The sequence below is a fragment of the Staurois parvus genome, unplaced genomic scaffold (assembly GCF_062004578.1).
Source record: "Staurois parvus isolate SC_StPar_1 unplaced genomic scaffold, SC_StPar_1.0 ptg001199l, whole genome shotgun sequence".
Classification (NCBI taxonomy): domain Eukaryota; kingdom Metazoa; phylum Chordata; class Amphibia; order Anura; family Ranidae; genus Staurois; species Staurois parvus.
The window spans coordinates 318,250-330,545 of NW_028318995.1; the positions used below are offsets into that span (position 1 = coordinate 318,250).

General features: G+C 42.5%; 1 protein-coding gene across 1 annotated transcript in view; it reads left to right on the forward strand.

Annotated features, from left to right (window-relative positions):
- Positions 1 to 323: 323 nt before the first annotated feature.
- The window catches only part of ZCCHC4 (zinc finger CCHC-type containing 4), a 29,399-nt gene continuing 17,426 nt past the window's right edge, over positions 324 to 12,296 (forward strand). The window contains exons 1-5 of the mRNA XM_089660032.1: positions 324 to 472; positions 5,375 to 5,493; positions 5,854 to 5,936; positions 7,419 to 7,694; positions 10,356 to 10,436. Of these exons, the coding sequence (XP_089516158.1) occupies positions 382 to 472; positions 5,375 to 5,493; positions 5,854 to 5,936; positions 7,419 to 7,694; positions 10,356 to 10,436 (650 nt within the window). The 5' untranslated portion in view covers positions 324 to 381. The remainder of the gene's footprint in view (positions 473 to 5,374; positions 5,494 to 5,853; positions 5,937 to 7,418; positions 7,695 to 10,355; positions 10,437 to 12,296) is intronic.

A 12,296-nucleotide genomic window follows, 5' to 3' on the forward strand; every position in this document is an offset into this window, starting at 1 on the left:
TAAAGGGAAGAGGTGGCAACCCTAGGGAGCGTGGTTTTCCAAAGTGCTGGAGGAAAGTACAGCTGAGCCCCTGGACAAAAGGAGCACTTAACCCATGCAGTGCAGGCACAGCCCCACTTCATGGGAAAATAAAAGCTTTAACCAGAGTTCTGCTTTAACAAGCTGAAGATAGAAGCTGATTGGTTGCCATGCACAACGGCTCCGTATTCTGTCTGCTCCAGTTTGGATCGGTTCCCTCCATTGTACGTTCAGGCAGCTCACTGTCATCCTACTATCCATGCTTTCTTTCACTTTCTGCTCAGTGCTGTCACATGATGCACTCCCCCCACCCAACTGCAGTCATGTGACTGTGATGTCATCAGACATCTTCCAGCAGTCAGCATGGAGGCAGACACAGAATCACACATGTCAGATGGATTCCAGGTCCTGCTGAGTGATCAGAGGAAGGAGGACTCTCCGCATTGTCCTCATGGTGAGATCCCTGGTCCTATCACTGTGTCAGATTATTGTGTTTACAGACATTGTGGGCTCTTGAAACAGTGACATCAGAAAGCAGTGTTCTGGGTGAGCATGCTGAGACTTGTAGTTCTATAATGACTTGCGGGAATGCCAACATTTCTCTTGTGAACCTGTACATTTCAAAGTGCTGCCCTACAGGCAACAAACGCGGCAAAGTTGCTCATGCTCCGTTTTGAACTTTGAGCCTCGGATCTTTTTCATGTGACAGAATTTGCATCTGCTTGCTGCGTTTGGGATGTCATTAATAATAAATGGCACTGCAAATGCAACACACGGGTTTTGTGCTTTTCTTTAGTCACCGATCACACTGCTGTGATTTAAAATCGTGCGATTTGTGTGCAATTTCAGCGTGATTTCAGGTGCGAGTTCTAAAGACTTTATTGCTACTTGTGAAAGATTTCAACAATTTCTGTCAATTTGCTGTGCAATGTTTTTTTTTCATGTTGTATCCTATGTATATGAAATCGCAACAGAACTGTGGAATAAGTAATGCAAGAACTACTTTAGAAATCACGCTGCAGCAAATCGCACATGTTAAGACACTAACATTCATTAAGATGCAATTTCAATCCGCAGCTCGAACCTGAAATCACACCGGTTTGTCCGGGCAGTAAAAGCGTTCAGATGCTGCCATAGTGTGATTGCAGCCTTAGAGCTTGTTTACACCATTGCAGTCAGGTGCGTTTTTAAATGCAGCACAAATGTATTATGAAAGTGAAAAATGAATGTATTCCTGTAAGCCTAGTTTACTCTATTGCAGTGGTTTTAATTGTGCTTAAAAAAAAAAGTACAGCATGCTACATTTTTTTGCATACTGAAATATGTGAAAAGTTATTCCAAAAAATGCATTGCAGACTCCTGGGAATGCACTGAAAACGCATATAAACACATGCAGAGTGCACAGCGAGGGCCAGTTGACAGTAGAACACATTGAGGGAAAGGCGTGTTTTCCACTCCACACATGAACATGCTGCCCTTCCTAGACGCATGCATGTGCCATGTGTTTGCAGGCACCAAATCACGTGTTACTGCAGTATAATGCGATTTGGTATGGTGCGATTTGTAAAAGTAGCGCCTGCAACTACGTTTCATGTCTTCCTGTGCATTTAGCAGTCCATTTAAATGAACAGCCTGTCAAAACCTCACAGCATGCGTTCTAATGAGACCCGGCCCTGAATGCAGAGATTGTGGTGTACACAAGCCCTCAATGTGTATTATGAATGTAGTGGCAGAAATGAGCATTTTCATTTACCAAACATAAACTACATGCGTCTCTGTCATCCAGATGACAGAGACCTCCTGCTGGACAAACTGACCTTCGTATATCTGAGGATGACAATTTTGTGATCAATGAATGTTTGTAACAATAACGATTGCAACATCTGCTGACTGTCAAAGCCAATTGTGTATGTATGATTGTGTCCATGTTATAATCATGTGCATAGTGTGAGTGACCTGGTATGTTGTTATGGCATTAGGGACTTGTTTACAACACAATAAAACTGACTGGCACTGATAAGTGGCACTGATTGGCAGCACTCACTGGCACTGATAGGTGGCACTGAAAGGCAGCTCAGATGGGCACTGGCATGTGGCATTGATGGGCACTGGCATGTGGCATTGATGGGGGTATACTGATCATTAGGACACACTGATCATCAGTGATCAGTGTACATGTCCCTCTGAGGAATGCTGATTACTGGCTCTCCTCTACTCACGAGCTGTCAGTGTGACAGCTTGTGAGGAGAGGAATGCCAATAACCGGCATTTCCTTATTTACATGCGATCAGCTGTGATTGGACACAGCTGATCACATGACAGAGCCAACGTCATCGTCTCTTTCCGTTGATCGGTGATCCGCTGTGTCCCAGGGACACAGCGCTCCACCGATCGCCGTGCTATATGCCTCTGGGGTTGTGCACATGCGGTTAGATTGGGAGGACGTCATATGACGTCTTCCCAGAACAAGAGAACCGCCTTGAGCCCGTTATTTCCTTATATGGCGGGCGGGACGCGGTTAAAACACACCTGACTGCTGCTGGTGTGAACAAGCCCTAAACCCGTTATTGCTGTGCTTCAGTCCAGCTGTAATATGTCTATGTTAAAGTTCATCAATAAACTTTTTTTTTTCCAATCTTGGATAGAGTGGGGAAGGATTAGAACCTCAGGTTTTACGGCTGTACAGGGCTCTGTTAGGGTCATTTCACATGGGCAGAAAATGGGTGGTAAAACCAAGCATTTGATCTGTGTTTTTTCTGCCCCCTGAATGACCACCTAAATCTATACTCACCTCTACTCAAGCACTGCAGTGTCCCAGAGCTCCTGACATCTTCAGCTGGTCTTCTTCTGGGTTTCCTATCCTTATGGCTGTTTTGAGGACATCACTCCCACGCATGCATGGGAGTTCATTTATCTCTGCAGGTGCAGAATCTGTACACTGAGCTGACAGGCAGGCAATAAACTTTAATGCAGATGAGACAAAGTATGTTTCTTCTACATTTTAAAAAAAACAACCTGCCTGTTCACAAGTCATTCTGTAAATTCTTTTAGAAGCAGAGACTATTGTGACTGGTTGGTGTACACCACTAGTGGTCAACTCTTTTTATATGGGGGGCTTCAAGTGTTACTTTTGACATCACCAAAGGGCCGCACATACAATTTTAGTGTATATTCAGTGTGGGAGACATCACACATTACAGGATATGGTCAAAGACTGATGGCATGATACAAGACATGGTCAGAGACTGAGGAGTTGATCAGAGACTGCGGCCATGATGCAGGAGATGGTCAGAGACTGCTGAACATTGTGATGGAATGCCTGGCACCCAGCTTGTGCCTTCCGTCAGAGAACCGCTTCCTCGCCACTGGGACAAAGGACCAAGGTATTATAGCTGCGCATTGCACCCAAGACTAGGCGACACTAGCTAGATGCAAACTGGAACTACTTTATTGAGCACAGCTTTTATACACTCAGAAATAGGGGCAGTCCCCACAATTACACATTGGAATAAACATTCCATACTGATTAGCCACTTCCCGTCCCACCTTATAGCAGAAATACTGCTACAGAGCGGCGCGGGTGCACAAAATCTTGTGTAAAATATATATATTTCAGGATAGGTGGCGCGCGTGTCCTACCCGCGCCGCCATTCGTGGCTGTCAATCACCGGGTACCGGCGATTACTCGCCGGCGCCTGGTGATTGCTGACGATCTTTGACGGGAAGGAGAACTGTTTTGTTTACTAAAAGTTCTTCTCCCTGTCAACTCAGCACAGCTATCCAAAACAGTGTGCTTACAGTGAAGCACAAGGACACGGCCCCCAAGTAAAACAGTGCCAGCACACAGTTAACCCTTTGATCGCCTCTCATGTTAACCCATTCCTGCCCTGTGCCATTAGTACTGGGGATGTGAGTGACACCAAGTCAGTTCCACCCAGTGTCAGAATGCCTGCCGCAGTCCCGCTATAAGTCACTGATTGCTGTCATTACTAGTAAAAACAAAATAAAATAAATTCCAGTATCTATATCACCATATGTGAACTTCCACGTAAACCAATTCATTTACACATATTGGGATTTTTTTGTTAGCAAAGACATGTCACAGAATACATTTTGGCCTAAAATTATGAGGAAATTTAATTTTTTTTTTTTTTACTGGACATGTCATCCTAAACAATGCAAAAGGTAAACTGTACAGCTAACCGCGATATAATCAACAGCCAGACAATGCTTCAATTAATCCTACAATATTCCAACAATCTGAAAAGTGGAATTAATTTATCTTCATAGATTTCTTGAGGGAGATTGTTGATAAACATTTCTGTCCCAAATAGAGGAGCTTCTCCAACCCAGTCCGCATGAGGGCCACCATATTTCCTCTGACTAGTAACCTGTACAAGATGAATATTACATCTTTCCATCCATTCCAGAAGGGAAGATTTATTGTCTGTATGCAAAGAATTAATCCAAGCCTTGCTCTCAGCGTTCATCATGCTGTTGTCTATCATTAAAGAATGATCTGCTCTCTCCATAGGCCATAATCGGTGGGTAGAAGGCTAGCCCAGGTCTCGAAATTTCCACTTGCCTGCTCGCATTGGCGAGTGGAAATTATGGTGGGGGGCGAGTGTGTCCACAGGGCCGTCTTGCTGAGCAGGCTCGGAGCTCGGGGCCGGATCTATCACTCACACTGGGAGCCCTCAGACTGCTCAATAGTTGAACAAAGTGAAAGCAAAGGAAGGGGAGTGCTGTGCTCTCTGCCTCCCCCTAGAGTTCAGTACCCGGCTCTGTGAGTGAATGTAACGAAGTACTGCAACTTTTTATAGGGGTGTGTGTGTGTGTGTGTGTGTGTGTGTGTGTGTGTGTGTGTGTGTGTGTGTGTGTGTGTATATGTCTGTATGTAAACCTACATGTATGGGTGGTCAGGTTCAGGATGACATGGTTATTATGGGTGGTAGAGTATGGGGCATTCGAGGTATTGCTAGGTAGGATATGCTTGGTAGAGTTATGGTTTTGTGAGTGAGAGATTATAGGGGGTTATGGTTGTATGCGGTGCATGTTCTAAGTATGATGGAGTGTTTAGGAGGACATTGGAGGCCCTGATATAATGTGGGGGGACTCTAGGGACCCTGATGTAATGTGGGTAACATTTAACAGTGTCATTTCATGAAATAATTTATGAGGGCGTGTTTAGGGACGGAATTAGGGGTGTAGCTAGCAGGGTAGGGGTTGGGTGGGGCAAATGGTGGTGAGTAACTCTTAAGCCCTGGGCTAGCCCCTAGTCCCCTCCAAAAGCCCTTGTCCATAGGCATTCCAAGACATGTTACATTTTAAAAGATATTTTTGTTTATTCTCATAGGCCCAACACTATTATTTGTAAAGACCGCAAAAGGGAAGGAAGATGGTAGGAGATTCTATGCCTGCTCAGCCTGCCGAGATAGAAAAGACTGTAAATTCTTCCAGTGGGCAGATGAAAAGGTAAAAATGAATCAAAGAACCTGCATATTGTTGTTTTAGAGGCCACCTGAGCCCCACTTGTGTGTTATGCTGTGCCCTGCTGTTTTGCTTGGTGCTGTACAAGGACGTGTTGCAGCTGAACAAATGACAATTACTGTACCATGTCCATGTGCTTGTGGTGTGTTTTGAAATTTTTATTTTTTTTTTTCTGTCAAGAGCAACCAATCGGCTTCATGTCCCTGACAAAATCATCTTCATGCTTATCAATACCCAGGCAGAGCACCCCTGGCACTCAGCATGTTCTTGGCACAATACTTCATAGTGAGGATTTTAAGTAAAAAATACGTATGCTCAAAAATTCTTTCTGTTCTTTCTGAATAGGTCACAGAAGCCAAACTGGAAGCTAGAGAAGAATATAACCGTAGTTGTCAGCCTCCTATGTCCCATGACCAGTACATGATCAGGTACCTTCCTATATCAAGATCTTTCTATCTCCTCTTCCATACAACCAGTGCTCTTCTTTTTTTTTTTTTTTTTCTTTTTTCCATTTTATCTACTTAAGCTCCAGAAGATTAACTCCTCTTCCTGACCAGGTCATTTTTTTGTGATACGGCGCTGCGTTACTTTAACTGACAATTGCACAGTAATGCAACACTGCACCCAAATGAAATTTTATGTCCTTTTTTTCAACAGAAATAGAGCTTTCTTTTGGTGGTATTTGATCACCTCTTCGTTTTTTATTCTTTTTGAAATTCGAATTTTGGAAGACAGCTATATTTCTGTTCTTTTCTAGTTTAATGTATTCTATTTTATTCTATTCTTTTCGAAATTCTCATTTCGAAAGATAGCTGTATTCTTTCTATTTTATTCTATTCTGAGTTGCTTTTTTCTGTTCCATTTTTTTTTTTTTTTTTTACTTCTGTTCTATTCCTGTATTTTCTATTCTTTTTGAAATTCAAATTTCAGAAGACTGCTATATTCTTTCTATTCTACTCTATGATTTTCTATTCCTTTTTATTTTCTAGTCTATTCTGTGTTATTCTGTTCTATTTTTTAATTTTGGAAGACGGCTATACTCTAAAAGTAATATACACTCTTTGAAGGAAATCCTCAATTTTACAATATGAATTTGTTTTGTAATTTGATTTCGAATTTGATTCGATTCAAACTTCAGACAAAATGTTGTTCTGGGTTTTCTGATTTGTTTTAAGTTCGTTACTATTTTAATTCAGAAATTCGGATACATCCAAAGAACGAAATTTAACCACACATGTCTAATAAGTTTTTTTTTTTTTTTTTTTTGGTCATTCTGCTCTTCTGGGTCATGGGAATGCACTTATTTCTGCACCCCTGTGATCCAAATTCAGCTGACCGTGCGCTAAAGCCCTCTGTTGGCTGATACCATACAGTCGGTCCAGACTCTGCAGGGACCCCGACAATAATGGTGGGATCCGCATAGATGCCTGACTGGCAGTTGGCTTATTCTCTCAGTGCATCACTGAGAGCCTGTGTCAAATGTTCCCGCTGTTTCCATAGCCTGGTGCTCCAGTGAGAGCAGAGAGCCTGTGACTGACAGACATGGGATCACTTAGTTCTTGGTCTTGGAGCCAACAGGGGACAGCTGCTGCATTGTATCAATTCTGCAGTTACATAGGTGAGTATGTGTGCTTATATTTAAAGAAAACAGACTGAATCATTACCCTGGAACAGGTATGCAGATCAGGTCCAGACACCAATATCTGGACCCCTATCCTTGTGAGCAAGCCTAGAGAGGTGAAACACGTCATAGAAGGTTGGTTTTGGATGGAGACGTGATGTATGCATTCACTTTCTTGACTAAATAACTTTGCTGGGAACGACAATAAAATAAACAAAACACTAGTTTGCTGCATTACATTTTGAGATTGCTACAGTCCACTATAGCCATTGTTTTCTTTTACCACCAGGTTTCAAGAGTTCATCGGGCTTCCTCTGGCAAAGAGGAAATTTTGTCAAGACTGCCAGCAGCTATTGCTGCATAATGAGTGGGAGGGACATTCGGGTCATCATATTGTTGGTGATATTTCTGTATCCCAATTGAGGAGACCCAGTCAGCTGCTTCATCCACTGGTGAACAAGAAGAGCAATGCACAGTACCTATTCACGGACAGAAGCTGCTCATTCCTGCTGGATACCATCATCAGCCTGGGCTACAGACGAGTCCTATGTGTGGGTACACCAAGGTACAGCCAAGATGTTTACTTTGACCATCTTGTAAAAAGTGATGTCATTTAAAATGTCAAGTTTTTAGTGAAAAACAAACAAAAGTCTCAGCAGCGCAAACCTAAATTTTATGCTAATTGCAAAGGGAAATGCTTGAAATTGATTTTTTTTTTTTATATCTGTTTTTTACATATTAATTTTGCTGTAGATAAAAAATACGCAATATTCATATGCAATATTTTATATTTACTTAAAGTGGTTCTAAAGGCAGAAGGTGGGTTTTTTTTTTTTTTTTTTTTACCTCCATGCATAATATGCATGAAGGTAAAAAACCTTCTGGCTACAGCTTCCCCCTCAGCCCCCTCTATACTTACCTGACACCCATCTTGCTCCTTCGATGTGCATCAGAGCTGTGGCTCTCCTGGTTCTCTCTCTCCTTATTGGCTCACACAGCAGTGGGAGCCATTGGTTCCTTCTGCTGTTAATCACAGCCTGTGAGGAAAGAGTGGGAGGCGGGGCTAACCCATGCTGTGTGAGTGAATGTCCATTCACAGGAGCACGGCTTGGGGAGAGGAGCCAGGACCGCCAGCGGGGGACCCAAAAAAAAGACGATCAGGGTTGATCTGTGCAAAACCATTGCACAGAGCAGGTGAGTATAACATGTTTGCTTGATTTAAAAGGTTGGAATTTTTTTTTTTTTTTTAATAGAAAAAGAAATACAATTATATTTTAGTCCCCACTCGCACGAATGCGATTTGTTATGTAACTGCTCAAATCGGTGCGACTCTGACTTGCACTGACCGGAGGCTTTGAAATTGCGCTACTTCAGCTGAAGTAGCGCATTTAAAAAGCTGCATTCATTGTGAACCAGGCCTGACCAAAAAAAAAGAAAAATGGAAAATATATACAAAACAACTTTACATTTCTCTTTAATTGTTTGCCCCCCCACCCCACTGCTCTTTCATCCAAACTAATAGTCAGAGCTGTCTAAAGTGAGCCATATGCTGTTAGATTTTTGTGTAAATGTTTACATGAAGATCATTTGTCAGAGCATTCAGTAATCCCATCAGTGACTGTATGAAATTCCTGATAAATTTTGTTCAATCTCCATGAAAATTCTTCGAATGTTACCACCTGATTTCAGGATGGACTGAAATGGATGTGATTTGGGAATCAGATTCAGGGTTAGAATTTTGTTCAATCTAATAGGAAACCAGAACATTTTTTCCATGCTCCTCTCTCAATTTTCTTTGTCACTGTTCTCAATTTGACCACAGCAACCATTAGAAAATAGTACAAAATTATATCTGTGTAGAGGCACTTGAAGCAGACGAGGTCTCCCTATAAATGCGCTAATCCTTAAATCTAAAAGATAGTAAATATCTTCTTTTTTTTTTTTTAAATATAATTTTTTGGGGACACCGCACCAAACACAATTTTTGCATATCACATTACCAGCAGGCTGCTGCTTATGCTAAAAGCTACCAGTTGACCTCCGTTCATTAACAGTGGCCACATGTGGATCAAAATTCAGGCAGTTTTCCATCCATGTGTGGCCAACATTAGCAGATCGACTACTGTTCAGCCGCCTTGTTAGCAGATCGACTTCTCTTCTGCTGCGTTGTTGGCATTTTTTTATCCCAATTTTTACTGCCGGCAATGGGATAGGCCGCATCACTGGTCCGTGTATTCTGACAGCAGGAAGGTCTCCTCGCTGTCAGAATACAAAGACCTACCGAGGAGGATTCCATCATCCACCTCTAATGTGTGGATGGGGAAATTGAGTCAGTTTTTTCCTTCAGCCCACTGGTTGAATGAAAAAAAACTGACTCCTGTGTGGCCAGCCTAAGAATCAACCCTGCAGTGTCTGTCACAGTCACTAGCTACTGCCCTGAGTGGCTCTCTTGTGGCACTGTGAAGGTTAACAGCAGCAGCTGCTACTGAGAGAAGTGGTACCACTCACCTGTCCCCTTACACCTTACCGCCATTCACAAACTCATATTATTCTCCCGCATTCTGAGATCTGGTGGTGAAGATCCTGTCATTTATCTGGTCCTTCTCTATTCACAGAACACAGGGTATTAATAATATGAGTACTGTAAATGGCAGAGCGGGCAGAAGGGGCGGCCAAGCAGTGCATCTTCTCTTATGGCCACTGCTGTTAACCTTCACATTGTCAGAAGACAGCCATTCAGGGCAGTATGCAGTGACTTTGAAGAAGTAATAAGAGGAATAGAAATACAAAAAATGAATCTGAGAGTGAATAATCTTTTTAAATATGCACACAAGTGGATGCGTTTAAAGAAGAGCTGTCAGATATGATTGACCATTAAAATAACAATGGACAGTCAGCCAAAAATGGTCAACTTTCCACACGTGTTATGTGAAGCAGGAGGATTGATGGTTTTTACTGTATGCAGTGGTCAGACATGACATACAAAGGCACTAATAGTTTGTTGGGAGATTGAAAAAAATACTGTCATGGTCCACCAAAATAACCTTTAAATTGCACAAAATCTGATGCATGTAGTCTGAGTATAAAGCCATTAGTGCAGCCATAAGAGTATACGTGTTAGCCTCTGACCGAGATTTGGGGTCATTTATTTAGCTTTTTCATCATTCTCATTGTATTCTTGAGTTAAAACTAGCAATTGAAAATGGCTATTATTCTGACATTCTAGATTACATGAATGGATCAGACATCAGGCTTGTGAAGGTTCCAAGCTGAAAGTAAAGAGTCTCTTATTAGACATTGATTTCAGGTAAGCATTCGGTGTGTGCCCGTTGCCATTTAGTCTTTAAATAAAACCTGATAGCAGAGAAACATTATAGGGTGTTCCAATTTGGCAGCCACAATGATCTCTGAAGGGTCTCAAACTGATGCCATTGACAAAAGCCCAAAGCCTGCTGACACAGGCCCTAATGTTGCCATTATTATTACTACAGGTACTTATATAGCGCTGTCAATTTACGCAGCACTTTATTTATAGATTGTACATTCACATCAGTCCCTAACCCTCAGGGAGCGTACAGTCTAAGGTCCCTAACTTACATTCATACCTACATGGGCCAATATTTTTAAACCAGAGCCAAATCACCCACCAGCATGTCTTTGGAGTGCGGGAGGAAACCCATGCAGGCACTGGGAGAACATGCAAACTCCAGGCAGGTGGTGCCATGGCTGGGATTCAAACCAACAACCCCAGTGCTGTCAGGTGGAAGTGCTTACCATTTAGCCACTGTGCTGCCCATTATTGACCTTTTTTCTCTGAAAATGCTGCTTGCCTTTCAAGTTAAGGCTCAGTTTTCAACACTTTGAGTCTTTGACCCAGAGCAAGTAAATATATGAGGATTTTCATACATGCTTACTTGTTCCAGCTTCCTGATCAGAAAGGATTGAATGTAGAGGGTAAGCACAACAACCAGGAGACTCGCATGTTCAGAAGGAGGTCATAAATTGAAGCTGCGAGTTTTTGCCATGACATGTTTACTGTAAAGTGACCTGTTCACATAGGGCTGTACAAAAATACAGGTTAGACAAGCCAAGTAACAGTGGGGGCATCAAGTATGTAATCCATGGACCAAGTCAATAAGTGCTGAAATAATGTAAATTGGCCTCCATTAGAAACTAGTCCAGTCTGTCAAATTTCCTTCCAGCAGAAGTCTGAATCTCATGTTTGTGCTATGACTTGCATCCTAGTATACATGAAGTCATTTTATGTCTGTCAAAAAATAAGTGTACAATTTTCATAGCCTTTCAATAGAACTTATTGTCCAATTCAGTTATATTCTGTACATATTAGGTGCCCCCATTGGAGTGCCCTCGTGCCTTTGTAGTTCCAGGCAGGCAGGAGGCGGAAGCCAGAATGCACTTCCAGCCTCCTGTGATCCTAGTTGCGGGGCACGCAAGTGACATCATTGGGTATTCGGTGGACACAGGTAGTCCTAACAATCAACCGCTGTAGAGAAGGGGTGGGGGGGTTGGAGACCTCCACTGGGGACCTCTAATGTTCCAGTGTGTGGGTGAAACATCGGGGTGGGGGCGCAGTGAACACAGACGTGTGTGTGTGTGTACATTTAGAATATGGGGAATAAAAAAAACAAGGCAGACAGAAAATGGACAGCAGATAGAAGACTGAAGTCCATAAGGGGTAATGGTTGTTGTAAAACCTATGAGCAAAGCATATCTCTCTATAGCGTGTACTTGTCTTAATCAAAAGCCCAAACTGTCATTTCCATTTACTGCCTCATTCCTCTGCTATCTGCATGAATCTCTTCTGACAAGTTTTCCTGACCCCAAGAGAAAATCAGTGTCAGGAGAGGGAACTCAGCTCTGTTCCTGTTAGCTGTGTGAAGGGGTATATCCCTTCCTCCAATCAGTTCTCAGAGCTCTCCTCATTGAGCTCTTACTCGGCTCTCTGACCCCTATTTTCTGAAATCTCAGACAAGCTTTATAAATTCTGGATTTTGAATAGATGTGGAGAAGAGAAGACTGCTGGTAAACAGGTACTTATGTAGGAGGGTTTGTTTAATCTCTGTGTATCACCTGAGTCCAAACGCTTCCCTGGGAATATGTAAGGGTTTACGAGCCCCTTACTGTTTTCTGAGCAAGGATAATGGCA